The sequence below is a fragment of the Artibeus jamaicensis genome, unplaced genomic scaffold, assembly GCF_021234435.1.
Source record: "Artibeus jamaicensis isolate MK-2021 breed Jamaican fruit bat unplaced genomic scaffold, CSHL_Jam_final scaffold_3151, whole genome shotgun sequence".
Taxonomy (NCBI): Eukaryota; Metazoa; Chordata; class Mammalia; order Chiroptera; family Phyllostomidae; genus Artibeus; species Artibeus jamaicensis.
In genome coordinates this window covers 1088903-1107438 of record NW_026522037.1, presented here as the reverse complement: position 1 = coordinate 1107438, position 18536 = coordinate 1088903, and the positions used below count along the sequence as shown (strand labels likewise).

The following is an 18536-nucleotide window of genomic DNA, read 5'->3' as shown; positions in this document are numbered from 1 at the left end:
GGTGTGTGCACAGGCGTGTATGTGCAAGTCTGCGTGTGCACAGGCGCGAGCCTGTGTTCTGCCTTCCTGGGCGTGTCCCAGGAAGTGGCTGAGACTGGCCTCAGTGGGCATGCGGTGGGAGCAGCAAGAGGAGTGGGGAAGGGCTGTGTTCATGTTTGAGCTGTTTGGTGTTTACCTTGTACATGTATGAGCTAGTGCAAAACGATTAGCCCCAGCTGGTGTGGCTCAGTGGACTGAGCACTGGCCGGTGAACCACAGGGTCGCTGGTTCGATTCCCAGTCAGGGCATGTGCCTGTGTTGTGAGCCAGGTTCCCAGTAGAGGGGTGGGCGAGAGGCAACCACACATCGATGTTTCTGTCCCTCTCTTTCTCCCTCCCTTCCCCTCTGTCTAAAAATAAATGAATAAGGAAGATTTAAAAATGCATTCATTATTTTTAAAGCAGCCCCAGTTCTATTATCTGTGGCGTGGGCAGCGGTCCCAGATTCGCCAACGGAAAGAATGAAGGTTCACAACAGGATGTGTGATGTGATTTGGGGTCTGGATAAGGACACTTACGGAGATGTATACAAATGTGGTTGGCACAGTATTGCTGGGAGAATTCCCAGGAGGCGAGGGCGGAAGTGGTGCTGGGCTTTGAAGTCAAAGCCATGGCTTGGGGGAGGGAGGGCATGAGGCGGGGCTGGAATGCCCCTTCAGAAGGGCTTCTCCCCACGGCTCTGGAGCTGATGGGCCCCTAGTCGAAGGCTTTGGGGTTTCAGCGTGCCTTGCCCGGGGCCGTGTGTGGGCCCATGCTGTGCACACTGGTGCTTTGTGTCTGAGTGTGTCTCTGTGTGCTACATGTACATCTGTCTGTGCAAGTGCATGTGTATGCATCTGTGTGCATGCATGAGTGTGAACACCCGTGTCCACATCTGTGCGAACACGTTGTGGGCTGGGCGAGGTGCAGGCCAGCCCACGGGGGCCCCTTCTGGAGGGGGAGAGCTATGTTGTGCTCATGAATCCAGCAGGGCTGCCCTCCTGGACGGTCGGCTCCAGGCCCAGAGGGTCATCTTCCTCTTCCTCTGCTGAATGCCTGTCCCCGGAACCTCAGCATGTGACTCGATTGGGAAATCGTGTCTTTGCAGATGGAATTAGTGAACAATCCTGAGGTGAAACCACCCTGGGTTTAGGGTGGGCCTCCAATCTGGAGGTAAGTGTCCTCCTGAGAAGAGAGGACACAAATACACAGCCAGGCGATGGCCCTGGGGCTACAGGGGCAGGGAGAGCCAAAGCACACCCAGGGCCCCCACAAGCTGGCCAGGTGTGGGGAGGCCCTGCCCTCTTCGGGCCCTCTCTGTGCACACCTGCGGCCCAGGTGCGGCTCCTGTGCAAGGTGTGGGAAGCCTTCTATGCTGCAGCGCAGCCCCGGGGCATCCCTCCCCCACCCCATCCCACCCACCCCCACCATCCGATGGGGGCAGCCTCTCCACGCTGATGGACAACCCCAGGGACTGAGATCCATTTGCTCCTGGATCTGGTGCTTTCCAAGTACACTCCTGCACCCCACCTCAGGGTCTGCTTCAGGGCCTAGGCTGAGGCAGGACAGCTTCACGAGGACCCCCTGGGCCTGCCTGGGCCACCTGCTCCAAGGAGGCGGGTGGTGCTGGGGACACTGGGCCCGGGCCTCTTCACTAAGAGCTTTCTCTGCATTCTGAGAGGCCAAGCACTTGCCCGAGTGGAAAAGGAAGGTGAGCCAACGGTGCTTTATTTGGATTTCATGAAGGTCCAGCGGTTGTTTCTTGCTGCCCTGAGAGGAAGGAATGACACATCACTCTTCTCAGCTCGGTGCCCTTTCAGCCTTCGCTCCCTGCACGGGCAGCCGGAGCAGCTGCGAGACTAAGGAGGTGGTCTGTCTACCTGAGACGGGGCTGCCAGCAGGGGACGACCTGGCAGGTCCCCCAGCAGACAGGCTGCCTAGACCAGCACAGCTCACGCCCTTGTTGTCCTCCTCCTCCTCGGAGTACAGAGCCGCCCCCAGGAAAGGGGTGTCACCTGAGCCATTAAGCACAGAAGGGGACCGAAGCCCCTGTGAGGTCACGTAGGGTGGGTGAATGCCCCACATCACGGCCAGTGTGCCACCTCTCCTGTGTGAACCCACCCCGCCCTGCAGGCAAGACATGCCCTCTGAGATGGACTCAGGGCGCTGAGCCTGGGTGGGGCTGAGGGTGCCTGAGCTCAGGGTTGCTCATGAGGTTCCTGTCTGGTCCCCCAGATTTTTCCATCACCCGCGCAAAAGGCGAGCTGAATCTGCAATTCTCATACCAATTCTTCCTGTTTCTTCCTTCCTAGGACCCCCTGATCCAAGCGCCCAGAGACCTGGGACCTCCCAGCCAGTTCTATCAGCAGCTGACTATCCCTAGCCACGGCACTTCTGTCTTTTTTCTGTTGCAATGTTGGTTATGAAACCAGAAATTGCTGTCATCTGTAGGGGACATCGCAATAACTCAGACTGAAGCCCAGAGACCGGGCTAGGCTGTGGTCAGCCCTGGGGAGGCCTTTGCACAGGGAGCCAGGGGTCCTGACGGGGGTGGGTGCAGGCGCTGAAGCCAACAAGGTTCCTGCCGGGAAAGGCAGTCATCCTGGATCCACTGGCACTTGCAGGGGGTCTGGGCGTGAGCAGGGAGGTGAAAGTCACAGTGGTGGTGTCTCCAGGGAGGAGCTGGCCTGCTCACAAGCCCTCACAGCAGGTGCCTTCCGGGTCACAGGGACTGCAGTGCAGTGGACTTCCGGCTCTGGAGCCCAGAATTTGGCTTCTGGTCCAGACTCTATCACTTATACATCTGTGTACCTTTGGTTGGTTAACTTCCCTGAGCCTCTGCTGCCTCATCTGTGAGTATACTATGTAGCTATTCCAAAGGAGATGTGTGAGTTTTTTAATTGAGGTGAAATTGACATGACATATTACACCATTTTAAAGTGAGCAATTCACTATCATTTAGCACATTCACAATGTTATGCAAACACTGACTCTGTCTAGTGCCAAAACATTGCACCACCCCAAAAGGGAACCTGGTCCCCATTACCCAGCTGTTCTCCTTTTTCCTCCCCCACCCGAGTTCCCCTAGCTGGGGCCCTCACCCCCTCCTCAGCCTGGCCGGGGTCACCAAACAGTTTTGTGTAAAGGCTTTCCCGGTGTAGGATTCTGGCTCCTGGAGCCTGAACCTCCATTTAATTCAAACCTGCCTTTACCAACCCTCCCAGGTGCCGGAGACAGTGCATGCTACCCCGCAAAGAGCCTGGCTGAGAACTCTGGCTCTGGTTAGACACAGAACTCTGTTCTCCATGTCCCCCTCTTATGTGACCAGGAGCCCTTTTATCAGGGGGCGCCCATGTCCCTCTGTGCCCCATTTCAGGGTGGTCTGGGAACGGCTGGCCTTGCAGAGATGCTAACTGAGCACCTCCAACGCAGGCTTGCTGGACTACTTCTTCACCACGAGCTAAATCTCCACTGGAGAAGTTACATTTTACAATATTGTTTAATGGCAGTGTCATTTACATAGGACAAAATGAATCCTTGTCCGCCTGTAGTTTTATGAGTTTTGGCAAACCTGTAGCCACGGAGCCATCCTCACCATATTCACGGTGCAGATGGTCCCGTCGCCTCCAGTTTCCTCACTCCTTTCTTGGCCAAACCCTCGTCAACCCCCGTCCCTGGAAGGAAAGTGCCTGTTCCTTTTCCAGAACGTCATCTCAGTGGGATCACACGGTGTCTCCTGCTTTGAGTTCGGCTTCCTTCATGCAGCAGGACGTACCTGAGTTTTGTCTCTGTCGCTTTGTGCTTTGACAGCTTGCTCCTTGTGTTGGTGAGACGGATTCCGATGTCTGGATGCACCCAGCTTGCTTGTCTGTTCATTTGCCAGCTGAAGGTTTGGGGCCGTTTCCAGGTGGGGGCCATTGTGAATAAAGCCACTCAGAACAGTCGCATATGGGGTTTTGTGCAAGTGTATTTCTCTCAGGTCAATTTCTTAGGTCTTTATTTCTCTTAGGTAATGCTGAGGAATGAGTGTGTGGGCCACATGTTAGACTTAGGTTTAGCTATTTAAGAAACTGCTCACTGTTTCCCAAAGGGCTGAGCTATTTTGCCTTCCTCCCAGCTGTGTAGGGAGTGCCCGCTGCTGCACATCTTTGCCAGCATGTGGTGTTGTCTGGGTTTATAAATTTATACATGTATTTTAACCATTCTAACATACATGTGGCAGAAACCAACATTTAACAGGGAGTTACTATAGAAGAATTATAGGCTACATGTTGTCTCTCTTTAAAAAAAAAAGGAAGAACTGTTTGAGTCCTGACCCCAGCACCCCCGAACGTGACTTTCTTTGGAACCAGGATCTTTACAGATGAAATCAAGTTCAAGCGTGGTCATTAGGGTGGGCCCTAGTCCGGTATAACCGTACTTTTATTAAAAAAGGGAAAATTTGGGCACAGAGACAGAAACACACAGAGGGGAGTTAATGGAGTGAAGAAGATGGCCACCGACAAGCCAGGGAAGAGGCCTGGAAGCACTTCTCCCTCCCTCCCTCAGAAGGAGCCCACCCTGCCCACACCTTGACCTTGGGACTGCCAGCCTCCAGCACTGAGAGATTAAATTTCTGTCGTTTAAGTGACCCAGTCTGTGGAACTTCGTCGCAGGGGCCCTACTAAACTCATACATGACAAAACATCACAGCTGCTGTGTCTGTAGATTTCAAACCCTATTAGTAACATGACATGGCCTGTCACCTGCCACCCACTGTAACGACCAGAAGGTAACTGGTATCTTTGCATTTGAGTGCTCCTGCCCTTTGCCATCCAGAGCCTGCCTGTGGGGGAAACCTCTTTCCAGGCAGGGGAGTGAGTGGGGCTGAGGGGAAGGGGGATGGAGCCCTGGGAATGGGACTCGGGCTTTGAGAGGCTACCTGAGAAGGTGGTAGCTGGGGAGTAGGTGGGTACAGGGTATTGGGCTGGCTATTTTCATGCTAAGGGGGAGGATGGGTGCAAAGAAGAGGTTGGTACATTCTTCTTTTTTTAAAGATCTTATTTATTTTTAGAGAGGGGACTGGAGGAAAAAAGGGAGGGAGAGAAACATCAACGTGTGTTTGCCTCTCCCACACCACCTATTGAGGGCTTGGCCCCTGCAACCCAGGCATGTGCCCTGGCTGGGAATCGAACCAGTGACCTAGTGGTTCGCTGGCCTGTGCTCATCCCACTGAACCACACCGGCCAGGGCAGTACATTTCTTTTGTCGTTGTTGTCTCCACGGTTAGAAGTGAAGCTGCAGGAGGGCCTTCCTGGCTTCTTCTCTGCGGCCAGGCCTGCAGGGCCCAGCAACGGGAACTCTCCGTGCCTGAGCGCTATCTAGGGAAGGAGTGGAGAAGACACAGCATTCCTTCCATCAGAAGACAGCTGCCGCCCTGGCCAGCTTGCTCCGTGAATTGGGCGTCGCCCCGCAAAGAGAAAGGTTGACGGTTCGATTCCCGCAACTGTCTGGGTTTCAGTCGGTCCCCAGTGGTTGTCCAGAGGCAGGAACCACGCAGAACATCGCTAAGTGAAAAAGTTCTGTACCCAATGGCACCGAACTGAACACTTGAAAATGGTGTCGATGGTAACTTATGTGCATTAACCACACTTACAAAATAAGTGATGCTCAGAGCAACGGCCGGCCGCGCATCTTGCTAAGCACGCATAGGCACCGTTCATCCGGGCCTTACTGGGTCCCTGAACGGTGGCTCCCGGTGGCTGACTTGGAGACCACCGCAGAGAGGTTCGGTCGCTTCCCCGATACGCGCTCGCGGGCGGGTGCCGAAGACGGCAGGGGCTGCCTCAGTCGGTTAGTAGGACCGTGTTGGCTGCAGCCGCAGCCTGGTGTTAGCGGGCTGCACTGACAGCCTTGGGGGTCTCCCCCTAGCTCCCGGGAACCAGGCCTTGTGGGCGGAGCCAATGCCAGGGCCGGCAGGGCAGGATTGGTTGCTAGGGAAGGGGGCGGGGTCCATCTCGGGTCGTAAATACCGCGCCACATGGCAATGATTTGGGAGGTGGGGTGGGGAGCAGAGGACGCAGGCGCATTGAGGGTGGGCGCGCTGAGGGGCCGCGAGTTCTCGCGAGACAAGGGGTGGGAGGCGGGGCTGCGAGGCCGGGGGCGGGGCCGGCGGAGGGGCGGCCTCCGAGGGTCGCGAGGCGGCGGCGGCGGCCTGAGGGGAGGTGAGGTGAGGGGCGCGGGGACGCAGGGGCGCTGGGCGTGGGAGGAGGGGCGGGCTCGCGGCGGCCGGGCGGTCCCTGCCCCCTCCGCCCCCCGGAGGGTCGGGCGGCGCCCTGGCGGAGCCCCGCGCCGGCCGCTGTGTGACCTTGGCCCGGCGCGCGCCCTCTCTGAGCCGGCCGCCGTGGGAGCCGTGACTCGGCCCCCGCAGGGGACCCCGCTCTCCAGCGGGCCGCCGGGACGTGGCCCGCGAGCCTGGGCGCGCCGGGGCGCCGTCTGGCGCGGGGCGGAGCGAGCCGGCCGCGGCAGGATGCGCCGGACCGTTCCGTGCGGGGGCCGGACTGCGGGCGCAGCGGGGCAGGTGCGGCCCGCGGGGGGCGCGGCCGCACGTGCGGGGCCCGGGCCGCTTAGCAGATCCGCGAGGGACCCTTTCGGCTGCCGGGCGGGGGCTCCTGCAGGCCGGGCTCCGGGCTCCGACCGCCCCCTAGGCGGGCGCGCGCGGCGGCGCCGGGAAGTTTTCCGCGGTGGGGGCTGCAGGGGCTGCAGGGGCCGCAGGGGCCGCCCAGGTGGAAAGGGCCTGGGACGCTGTGCGAGCGGAGCCTCACCGGGTCGGCGGGGTGCGGGGGTGTGAGGGTCGCGGGGCCCCGGCGAGAGCGCGCAGATGCGGGCTGCGGGGGGTGGGGTCTGAGTGGGCCGTGGGCTCCGTGGGACCAGGACTTGGCGACGCGAGAACGGAGCTGGCCGCAGCGAGGAGTTTGGACCGGGCGCGGGCAGAATGCGTGTCATTTGTGGGCGGTGTCTGCTCGGGTGCTGTAGGCCCCGGCAGAGGGTGGAACAGTGTCCACGGTGGCCCCCCTGGGGACACACGCGTGGGAGGGCAGGCGAGCAGCAGGAGAGCAGCGCGTGGCGTGGCCGACCCTGGACGTGGGTGGTGGTCTGCATCCCGCTGCACGGTCACCGGACTGAGGTGGTTCTGGTCTCCCAAGGGCTCCAGGCCGAAGTGCAGTTTCTGGGAAGGAGACTGGTTATGTTTTTATTTTCTCTGGCCGTTTCTCAGGTCCTCTGGCCGTTTGCAGGGACCTGCGTGACTTCTGTGTCTTTAAGGCGCATGACATGGCTTCATGACGGCCACTCTCTCTACATTTCCGCAGAAACGCACCTTGTGGGCTGGCCACCACCTGCTATTGACGCCACTGACACAAATGCAGCTAGTTTGTCATCTAAAAAGAACTTAATCTTTGGCTTTGATCGTTAACATGGTTCCTCTCCAGAAAGTAGCAGTTAGGCAGTTTCACACCTACTTAGTGGGTGTGTGGTTGCAGCCAGGGCTGGTGGCTTTGCCAACAGATGGGCTGAACACAACTGATATAGCAACTCTGTACTTCCTGCAGTTAACCAAGGGGTGGGGGTTTCTGTAACTGCAGACAGGACTTTTGAAATGTCACAGCTCGGATGGAAAGCACCAGGCCCAGCTGCACTGGGGAGAGGAGTGCACTTCTGAGCAGGACCTGGGAGGGTGCTGGGCGCCCGGAGCACGACCGGCTGCCCTTTCCCTCCAGGCAGCAGAGTGGAGGGGCCTTCGAGCAGCCCAAAAAGGCAAAGACCCGAAAATGGTGGCATCAGGACCCCCAGTCAGGAGGCCCAGATAGAGCCCTCGCTGATGAGGCTCATGATTACTAACCCCCCCTCCCAGGGTTCAGGGCTTCCAGGGCCCTTTAGTCCCTCACCCCTTCCATAGGGGGAGATAGAGGCCAGAACACACTCACGGGCAGTGCAGGGTGTGCAGGGAGAAGCTCATGCATGCATGGAGATGAACGTCGCACACACATGCACAAGCAGGATGCTCTGAAAAGAGCAAAGTGCCAGAAGGAAGCCCTGGGTGTAAAGAGCAATGGCAGAAATGAACACTCGGGATGGGGAGAAGGGAAGGATGGGGAACTTAGGAAGAGGAGCAGAAAAGCAGGGAGAGGCAAAAAGAGAGGAAAGAGAAAGCTGCGGGATCAGATCAGGAGGTTGGAAGCTAAAGGATTATTTCAGTAAGAAAGACAATGAAAAAGGGAGACAAAGGAAGGAAGGAAGGAAGTGGGATGGAATCGCTAGCCAAATAACACAAGGTAACTTCCTGGAAGTGAACCTTTCCCGTTGAGGGGCGCAGAGGGGCTGGCAGCGCAGAGGAAAGTGTGGGTGTCCGTCACTCTCCTAGTGAGTTCAGCTCCCCGTTGGATAGAGTGTGGGCAGCAAGTGTAGGCAGCGAGGGTGCTGGGTTTCCTCAGAGGGTGCCTAGTGCAAGTTTGGGGAGCAAGGGCTTTATTTGGAAGTGCCTCTGAAGCTGTGGGTCCCAGAGCTTGGGGAGCCGGGCACACCCTCTGAGGCACGTGGTTGGGGGGTGTCTCAGAACTCAGGGACAGAGAAAGCTGTGCTGGTTTCTACAAGAAGCTTAAAGCGGGTCAGCACAGAGGAAAGAGGATGACCGGGACTCCCCCACAGCAACAGTGGGAGCTGGAAGACAAGAGAAATGGCTTTCAAAGTTCTGAAGGGACATTTTTGAATCTTGAACTCTACACTGAGGCAAAGGAGAGTGGAGTGAAAATATTTTCAGATATGCTCCCAAAATTCACCCCTGGGGACCTTCTAAGGAAGTGACTGGCAGGCATACTCTGTCAGAACGAGGCGGTCAATCTAGACAGAGCTGGAGTGGACAGAGCTTCCCTTGGAAGAGAGGGGAAAGGTTCTGGGTGAGCCCCAGAGGCCAGGCTGCCTGCCAGGCACTGGGCGCAGACGCCAGACCCCTCGTGACCTGAGCTTGCCAGAGGTCCCTGGAAAGGATTTGGGGGGGCGTGAAATTGACGGGGCACCTGCACTGGGACGTGTGGAGAAGAGGTTCAGGCGTTGGGGCCAGGTTGGTGACGAGTACATAGAAAACAAAGCAAGCGGAAATCGGGACTGTGGTTCCTTCCCGGGAGAATGAAGCCTTGTGTGGGAGCACAACACTCATGACAGGGTGCTGCCAGGTCGGCTGTGACAGCCCGCACGTGGTGGTGGGCATGCGGGTCACTGAGCGTGGCTCTGGTGGAAGCGATGGCACGCCTGTCTGGAGAAGGCGTGCAGGTGGCAAGGGCAGGGCCCAGCAGGGTCCAGAGGGGTAAGGGACCACCATCCAGCAGCAGAGCAGGCACGCCATAGGCGACGCTCCAACTGACCAGCTGCTACTGCTCCAGGGCTGCTACTCGGGCAGGGAGGGAACAGCTAGAGCTTCCAGAGATTCAGCAGCAAAGAAGGGACGTGCGGGGTGGAGGTGCGTCATGGGAGCAGGGTGGGGCACTGCTGTTTTGGTGATGAACTCCCCAGAATGACTTAATCCAGAACACACAGGCTTAACCTCCATAAAACTAAGGACAGAGGCACGGCACACTTCCCACCCGGAAGCAGAGGCCCTGACCCTGACTGTGTGTGTGGGGGCGGTGGGTAGGGTGGGGGATCACTCACCAGCTCTTTCTTATCAGTCAGAGTGTACTTGTCCTTATTTCCTCTTCATCGTTGTCATTGTTCCCTGTTTCCTGTCTCCTGGCTATGGGCACATGTCAGAGGTTCAGCACTTTCTTTAGCTTTTTTTTTTTCTTCTCATTTGTTATAAAGGGATTTTTACATACTTGCAAAAGTCAAGAAAATAGTATTGTGAACCCTTCTTTGCCCATTCGCCAGTTTCATAAATGATGGAACCAGCGCTGGCTGGCTGTGATCCTCCGTTTTGCTGTTGCTGTTGGTAGCATAAGAACACTTTATTGAGCACCCGCTGTATGCCAGACACCATTCTAGCCATGAGGTGGCAGCCGTGAAGGACAGGGCAGGTGCTCCCCTTCTACACATTTCTATTCAACGCGGGTGGACAGTGAGTGGATAAACCAGTGAGCACACAGTGTCGGAGGGGCCTGGTGAAGCAGTGGTGCCGTGGGGGGAGGCTGGGAGTGACCAGGGCAGCCCTCATGCAGTAGGCGAGCTTTGAGCACAGATCAGAAGCAAGTAAGGGGTCAGGCCCCAGGGTTCCTCTGCATGAGTGGCCCAGGAGAGGACGGTGACGACTGGGCCGGGCAGTGGGGCACGGTTGGTGGTGTTGAGGAACAGCAAGGCCATTGTGGGGACAGAGGAAGAGGCGAGAGCAGAGGATTCCACTCATGGGCTTGTCACAGGCCGTTGTAAGGGCTGCACGTGGGGAGCCGTGGGCTCTGATGACTAGAGCAGAAGCAGAGGGGCTGGTCCTGGGGCTGCAGGGATCAGGGGACAGTGTGCACCAGGGCCGGGCAGCGGTGGGGCTGAGGGCTTAGGGGCTGGGTGTATTTCTAAGGATGTATTTCTAAAGAAAGCATCAGGCAGGTTCTTGAACTAATCGTGGTGAAATTAATTATCATTATTTTACCTTGAAATAATTTCTTTGAATTGACTTAAGTCTGAGAATTGAGTTATTTGGAGTCCAGAGTCCAATACCACACATCAGATATTTGAGTCTTGGCAGGAGTATGAGGGATTTAGTAGATACAGTGCCTGTCCTCTGAGAAGGTGTAATCTAATTCCAGAATGGGGGACCAGTACACGTGCGCTAATGTCCCAGCTACTGAGTTGTCGCCAGGGCCTTAGAGACTGGGGGGAGCGGACAGCCAGCGGTGCTGTGGGCCCCTGCTCTGCAGGGAAGTCGCTTCACTTCTGAGGCTGAGTTTGGGCTCAGTTCTTGTCCAGGCCTTCTAGGCTGTGCGTCACCTTCCATTCCGTCAATGCGACCATTTATTACTTGCTTTTATTTGGATGCACTGCCGGGGTTGAGGCTGCAGGGTGAACAGAACAGAAGTGAAGTAGTTTTGTAAGCAAACAAACCCGTGTGCTGGCGGCAGCATGCACAGATCTGCCTCACAGTGGGGGGTTAATTCGGCCCCAAAGCATCAGCTGCAGGGTTAGACGGCACAGGCACAGAGGGCAAACATGGAGGCCGCTCACGGGAACTTTCCAGAGCTCTGTGGCCCGCCCTGACCCGAGCCGTGGGGGATCAGTGCAGCCATGCCGAAGCAGCCTGCACTCCTGAGCGCAGCTCCAGTCACTGGACGTCGTGCTCACAAGTCGGTCAGCTGGACAAGAAGAGGTGGCCTCTCAGAGGTAGTTCGTGTGAGGATCAAATAAATTAATATATGCAGCACCTTGTAGCAGCACTTTTGAAAGTATATTAACTGTTTTGTAAAATCTGTTTGAAACTCACATCTTTTGGCTTCTGGTAGCTGTCTGTTGGCAGAAAGCATGAGAATAATGAAATCACATGGTCTATTCAGTGAGACAGATGCTGGGGGTCCGGTGAAGGCAGAAGGGTCAAGGCCAGCGGTACAGCGCCGTGAAAGTACTCTGCTCTGCAGCAGTATCCACTGGCGTCTCTCATTTTCACCCTCGGCAGCTCGGGGAGCACAGGCCTCCCCTGCCCCTGTGCTGTAGGAGGGGGCTGGAAACACAGGCATAAGCTGTGTCCCAGGCCACCGGCAGAGGCCAGCCCCGACTCCAGAATGCCCTCTCCTTCCTCAATCCCACCCACGTGTGGCATGCGTTGATGTGTGAGGCAGGGCCTGCTCCTTGTCACGGCTGACCAGTCCCCCAGCGAGTGAGCCACCTGGGCAGGTTTGTTCGCTTGCATTGATGGGCTGTGGGCTTGTTTCCAGTTTGTAGCTGTTTCAAATAATGCTGCAGTGCACTCCCTGGCACGGGTTGGAGTGTGGTCAGCTCCATTCATGGGTCACGTCTTCGCTGCTACCTGAAATGCCTTGCCATGCCCGAGGCACCGAGGTGTCCCCCTGTTTTACCTCCTAGGGTTTCGCTGTGCCGCGTTCCCCGTTCAGCTCTGTGACCCTGCCGAGCCAGCCACTGTGGGCGGAGGGAGGTCCGTGTCCAGGTGTGTTGTTTGGCATGTGGGCGTCTGGTTGTCCCAGTGCTGTCCGAGGGAGAAGATGCCACCGTGGCTCCCTGCGTCACCTCTGCTCCCTCCACAAGCCCAGCTGACAGTTTTCACGGGTGGGGGGAGCTGCTGCTGGGCTCTCTGCTCTGTTCCATCCATCACTCCTCTGCTCTTTTGCCAGCTGCACACTGTCGATCCCCATACGTACCAGTGAGCCTCGAAGTCAGGGAGCATCCGTCTTCCCACTCTGTCCTTCTCCTTCAGTGCTGCACCGGCTGTTGGGCGACTTTGGCCTCCATGTAACGTGGGGATAGTGTATGACCACTCCTGGGCAGCCTGAGGCTCAGTCACGTTTGCTCACATAAGATCAAGCATCACATTCCCTTGACCTTTAGGTACTGGAGTCGCCCGCTCTGCTGAAGAGCGTGGGAAGTGCTCTTCCACGGGCCTCACGGGGCGACTATCATCATGGCACCCTGAATGTCAGGGGCTGAGCCCAACAGGCATCCACAGGCCACCCTGTCTTCCCCAGTTTTGCCTGCTACTGGTGGGAAGGCTCCTTCAGACGGGCAGCCTTGCGTGGGCAGCCAGCGTGGGGGCCAGCCTCCCACCTCCCATGTAATGGGTGTGACCGCCCTGCCCGAGCCAGCAAACAGCTCTGCCTGCAAGCCCAGGTGCTTGGGTGCGAACCCGACTGAATTCCTTTGTCAGTAGCAGTGACGAGGGCATTGGACTGAGCCCTGGAGGAAAACTAGCCCCAGAGATGCAGCTTCTGGCTGAGGCCACTGCCAGTGGGAAATCATTTCAAACTTGTGGGCTTTTGTTGACTGTGTTTGAAATAGTGGGAGATTTGAGTTTGGAAACCGTGCCCTTATTTTCTGGATGAAAAATTACTGTATGAGGCCATCGCTGTCCCCGACATGCTGTAAGACGGTCATGGCTTCAGGTGTCTCCTGGCTCCCTGCCGTGCCTCTCTCCTCCCTAGAAAGCAGTGGGGTGCTGCCGAGATCTCTGACTTCAGCTGCCCTGCCCAGACACTTCCCTAGCTAACCCCCCACCCCTTTGAAGAGGAGAACTTGTGGGGCTGCCATCAGGTTGGCCCCCTCTCTGCAGCTCTCGGACTCTGAGCCTGGGGCCATGCAGCTCCAAGGCCCCACAGTGCTGCACTCTGCAAGGCTGCTCCGCTGCCGGCTCGTTTCCACAACTGCTGTTTATGTGGCGTGTTTGAGGTTGGAAGTGACAGCACAGAGGACCGCCCCTGTGCCTTGATGTTAAAAATGGACATCGCCTCAGCACAGCACCGGGGTGCTCCATGCCTAGACTTGGAAAGGCCTGGAAGCTCTGCCCAAAGCAGGCCAGGCCCCTGGCCGCTCTCCAGGGGGGACGGGACCCTGGGGCAGCCTCGCCGACCTCCCAGGCCCAGGTTTGGGCTGGCTGGAGGGGAAGTCCTGGCTTGTTTTCATGCCCCCCCTCATGACTGTTTAGAACGGTGACGCTTGCGTCACATACTGATTGCAGGTGGAGTCGGCCTGCAACTTTGCTGAAGGTTTCCGGTGAGTGTGGCTTCTGCAGTGGGCTCTGGGTTTAGCCTTCATTTTGATTTTGTCACATTAAGGCCTTTATTTAATTTCTTTTTGAACACTGTTCATTCAACAGTGTCTGTTGGAAATGTCACCAAGTTCCCTTTACAGCTTTGACTCATTATCCCCATTTTTTTTACTGAAAAAAAAACCCCACCGAACATAAAATACTCTATCTTAACCCTTTTTCAGTGTCCAGTTCAGGGGTAGCACGCTCATCTCCAGAACTTCCCTGTCTTCCCAAACTGAGCCTCTGTCCTCAGGAAACCCTCACCCTGCATCCCCAACCCCCGGTGCCCACTCTGCCTCCTGTCTCAGTGACTGTGACCCCTCCGGGCCCTCACGTGAGCAGCGTCACACAGTGTGTGTCCTCCTGTGTCTGGCTTATGTCCCTGCGCACATTGTCCCCAGGCTCATCCACATCGCAGGCTGTGTCAGTTCCTTTTTGAGGCCCAACAGTGTCCCGCCATGTGGATAAGCCACCTGTGTGTGTTTATTCTTCCCGTTTTTGCCGCTTTGTGTGGGCGGCACCACGGTGAGCACGGTGGCGTTGCCGGTGGTGCGCCTTGACGCGCCATGTTTGGTGTCTGAGGGGCCTGCAGGCCATGCTCCACCAGGGTGACGCCATTGTGCTCCCAGTGACATGCTCAAGGGCTATGACTTCAAGCTGCCGCCCACAGCTGTTGTCTGTCTGTCTCTCTTTAAAAAGAAGTTGTTGTGATGAGTGTGAGGTGGCATCTCACTGTGCTTTGGATCCGCACTCTGCTCACGCAGATGTTTAGTGACAGTGAGTGTCTTTTCCTGTTGGTTAGTGGCAGTGTGGGCTGGACTTCTGGCTGGTGGCTTGGGGTTTGGACCCTGTCAGGGAAAGGGCCTGAACTAAATGAGTCACTGGGGACTGTGGGTACACTGACCCCAGTGGGTGACTTCTTTTGAACAGTGTCTGTGTGACTTATGTTGTCCGCCGTTGGGGGTGGGGGGGCAGGAAGCAGAGTGTCAACACCCTGTGTCCGCTCTGGCAGGGAAGGCACCGCGCCCACTGCCTGCTTCCATGGGTGGGGCAGAGGTCAGCTCCCAGCTCGGCTCTCTGACTCTGTGGGTGAGGTCTTCCCACTGGTGTTCGGCTTCGGAAGGACATGTGTTGCCAGAAAGATGTTTCTGTTGTCAGGTAGTTGCCACGTCAGGAAGAGTTCCCAAGGCCCCTTCTCCCACACTCCCGACACTGATAGGAAATGGGGGTCCCTGGACCACCGACCCCCAGGCGGATCGTCTGATGGAAGGGTTTGCAGAGCTCCCTGAGCCACCACGCTCGCAGCCATGGCTCATCGTGGCATGTGGCCCCGGTCAGCCTCAGCCAGGGGCAGCGGTGTGGGGCGGAGGGCAGGAGGCACCTCATGCAGATCTGCCGATGGCCCCTCCCAGTGCAGGCGAGCACAGAGCTGACCCGTCCCAGCAGGGACAAGGGACCCTGTGCATGCGGCACCACTCACGGGGGACGGCTCCTGAGCCTCCACAGCCAGAGTCTTTCCTGGAGCTTCATCATATTGATATCGACCCCCACACAGATGACCTTGGTCTGCATCCCTTTCAGACCGGTGCGACCCGAAGCCCCCACCCTGAACTGCACTCCTGGACTCCGTGGCAGGGCCCCAAGCCCTTAGGCCCCCAGATCAGCAACACCGGTCCCCTCAGGCAGGACACCTGAGGGCCCAGAGCTGCTTCACGAGGAGCCCAGGGTAGGGAGGCCTCTGGGCAGGGACACGGCCGCCCCTTCCAGTCCTCTGGCTGGGCTCTCCTCACCAGCTGTTTTTTTTTCCTGTGCGGTTGGCTGTTTGGGGCTGGTGGCTTCTGCAGTGCCCTGTCTGGGATGCATGGGAGACAATAGGGGCCTAGCAAACTCCCTGGTGCTGCCCCACAGGTCCCGAGACCTCCACATTTGCTTGGTGACTGTGCCTGTCTGTAGTTTTTAGCTGTAGGAGGGTGGGTCTTGGGGCAACAAGGCTGCTCTGTGTGTCTGGAACCTGAGTCGAACCAGGTCAGGCATCCCGGGTATCGCTGTCTCTGAGCCAGCATCCCCACCAGGGTCCCCAACAACTTAGTCCACATGCTAAGTTGGGGCGGTGGCGGCCTGTCTCCTGTGTTTATGGGGATTAAGTGGACATGGCAAAAGGGGTGGGGTTTTGGGAGGGAGGGGGCATCTTCCCACTTCTCTAAACTGTAGCTGCACTGAGCTTTACCTTCTCTCCGCCTCACCACCTCGCCATTCGTGTGCTCTGATCCTCGCGCCTCTTCACCATCTGCGCTCTGCCCAGTGACAGCTCTGTCAGGCTTCCTCTCCTCAGGGCAGTGACAAAGGACCTCTAGTCACCTTGTCAGTCACACTCATCCTTTCGGGCCCTTATGAGCAGCATTGGTCACAGTGCACAGAGAGGCCTGGGCTCCTGGTCGGGCAGCCTGACTAGACCCAGCGCATGGAGGATGGAGGGGGTGGCAGACGGCCTTGTGGAAGGAACACACCTGAGCGCCAGCCAGCCAGCATCACCCACTGGACCCTGAGCCCACAGAGGGGCCCTTGGGCAGGCCCAGCCTTTAACTCGGCTTTCCATTGCCTTTCCAGGTTCCAGGAGTGCGGCGCCAGCCTGTCCATGCGGCCGGAGTGAGGACCCAGGCGCAGGATGGCCAAGGCGCGGCTGTTCCGCCTGGGGCTGGTCCTGGGCTCCGCGTTCATGGTCCTCCTGATCATCGTGTATTGGGACAGTGTGGGCACGGCGCACTTCGCCCCACATATGGCCTTCTCCAGGCTGCACACCCCAGGGCCCCACCCGAGCCCCGAGCAGGTTGCGGGGAGGGAGCTGGCACCCGACGTGGACGCGTTTTTGGAGAACCTGCTCGGTGCTGGCACAAAGCAGAATGTCCAGCTGGGCAAAAAGACGGAGCCGCCCCCGCTGCCAACATCCAGCAGGCCCCCGCTGGGCAGCGTGGAGGAGAGCGTGAGGGGCTATGACTGGTCCAGCCGTGACGCCCAGCAGGGCCCGGACTCCGACGGGCGGCAGGCCGAGCGCAGGGGCGTGCTGAGGGACTTCTGTGCCAACGCCAGCTTCGAGTTCCCCACCAAGGAGCGCTCCTTCGACGACATCCCCAACTACGAGCTGAACCACCTCATTGTGGACGACCGCCACGGCATCATCTACTGCTACGTGCCCAAGGTGGCCTGCACCAACTGGAAACGCGTGATGATCGTCCTCAGCGGGAGCCTGCTGCACCGCGGCGCCCCCTACCAAGACCCGCTGGACATCCCCCGCCAGTACGTGCACAACTCCAGCACCCACCTGACCTTCAACAAGTTCTGGCGCCGCTATGGGAAGTTCTCCCGACACCTCATGAAGGTCAAGCTGCAGAAGTACACCAAGTTCCTCTTCGTGCGGGACCCCTTCGTGCGCCTCATCTCGGCCTTCCGCAGCAAGTTCGAGCTGGAGAACGAGGAGTTCTACCGCAGGTTTGCCGTGCCCATGCTCAGGGCCTACGCCAACCTCACCAGCCTGCCCGCGTCCGTCAGCGAGGCCTTCAGCGCGGGCCTCAAGGTCACCTTCTCCCACTTCATCCAGTACCTGCTGGACCCCCGCACCGAGAAGCTGGCGCCCTTCAACGAGCACTGGCGGCAGGTGCACCGGCTCTGCCACCCCTGCCAGATCGAGTACGACTTTGTGGGCAAGCTGGAGACCCTGGACCAGGACGCCGCCCAGCTGCTGCGGCTGCTCAAGGTGGATGGGCAGCTCCACTTCCCCCCGAGCTACCGGAACAGAACTGCCAGCAGCTGGGAGGAGGACTGGTTCTCCAAAATCCCGCTGGCCTGGCGGCGCCAGCTGTACAAGCTCTACGAGGCCGACTTTGTGCTCTTCGGCTACCCCAAGCCCGAGCACCTGCTCCGGGACTGAGGTGCATGGGTGAGCTCCCGGCACCAGAGACCCACAGACCGGGCCGAGTTGTGACTCAGCGCGGTGATGGCTGCTGGGCCTCGACCAGTGTCCCGAGAAGGGAGCCAGGGGCTGCCACGCACTGGTGTTTGTGGCCTCAAGGCCCTCCCAGTGTGACTCATGGCAGACAAATCCTCAGCACTCCTGTCCCCAGGGCCTGAACTTGCTGGGGTGGGCCACAGCCACACTCCAGTCTGTGAAATCACCTGCGGTCTGGCAGCCAGACTTACTGCTTACCCCATTGCTTGTACTCTTTGAGTACTGTGTTAATACTGTTTTTTAAGATTAATATATTTCAGATATTTAATATGAGACAAGCGGAGGAGATGATGGAGTAAATCCTACACCTGCTCGCGGCGCCTGCTCATGTGGTTATTCAGGTGCACACAGTAGGGCTCTGAGGTGTGTGACAGCCAGAGTTCACACTCAGAAACGTGACTGAGGCAAGGGAGGACCCCTGCATGCGACCAGGCCCTCCAGTGCTTGTGAACGTGCAGCAGACACACCCTCCATGAGCGAGCGCTCCTTCATCGGGGCCGTGTCTCGTGGGGCAGCAGTCAGACCAGGGCTTTATACTGCCCCACGGTCCCAGCCCCGGAGGTGGGACCTTAGCTCCAGCACCTCCCTCTGTGTCAGAGCCACAGACCGAAGGCTTGCAGAGACAGTGATGGGCGGGCAGGAGTCTGCAGTGCCTGTGCCCCGCCGTCAGCAAGGTGAGGCTCTGTCTGGCTCTTGTGGCAGGCCTGGCTGGCCGGGTCCAGCCCTCGGAGCCGTCACTGACCCTGGGGTAGTCCCAGTTGGTGGCCTTGACTCGGTTAAGGTGTCTGCTAGTCCAGAAGGCTTT

General features: G+C 58.1%; 1 protein-coding gene across 4 annotated transcripts; it reads left to right on the top strand.

Annotated features, from left to right (window-relative positions):
• Positions 1-6146: 6146 nt before the first annotated feature.
• On the top strand, positions 6147-18049 carry CHST12 (carbohydrate sulfotransferase 12). 4 transcript variants are annotated; one of them, XM_037137905.2, is made up of 2 exons: positions 6147-6220; positions 16336-18049. In XM_037137905.2, the coding sequence occupies exon 2, from the start codon at positions 16394-16396 to the stop codon at positions 17651-17653; it is 1260 nt and encodes a 419-aa protein (XP_036993800.2). In that variant the 5' UTR covers positions 6147-6220; positions 16336-16393; the 3' UTR covers positions 17654-18049. The 4 variants fall into 4 exon arrangements, with proteins under 4 accessions (XP_036993800.2, XP_053512980.1, XP_053512981.1 ...); XM_053657005.1 differs by having other exon boundaries at positions 6168-6225; XM_053657006.1 differs by lacking the exon at positions 6147-6220 and adding an exon at positions 9682-13691.
• The last annotated feature ends 487 nt before the right edge of the window (positions 18050-18536 follow it).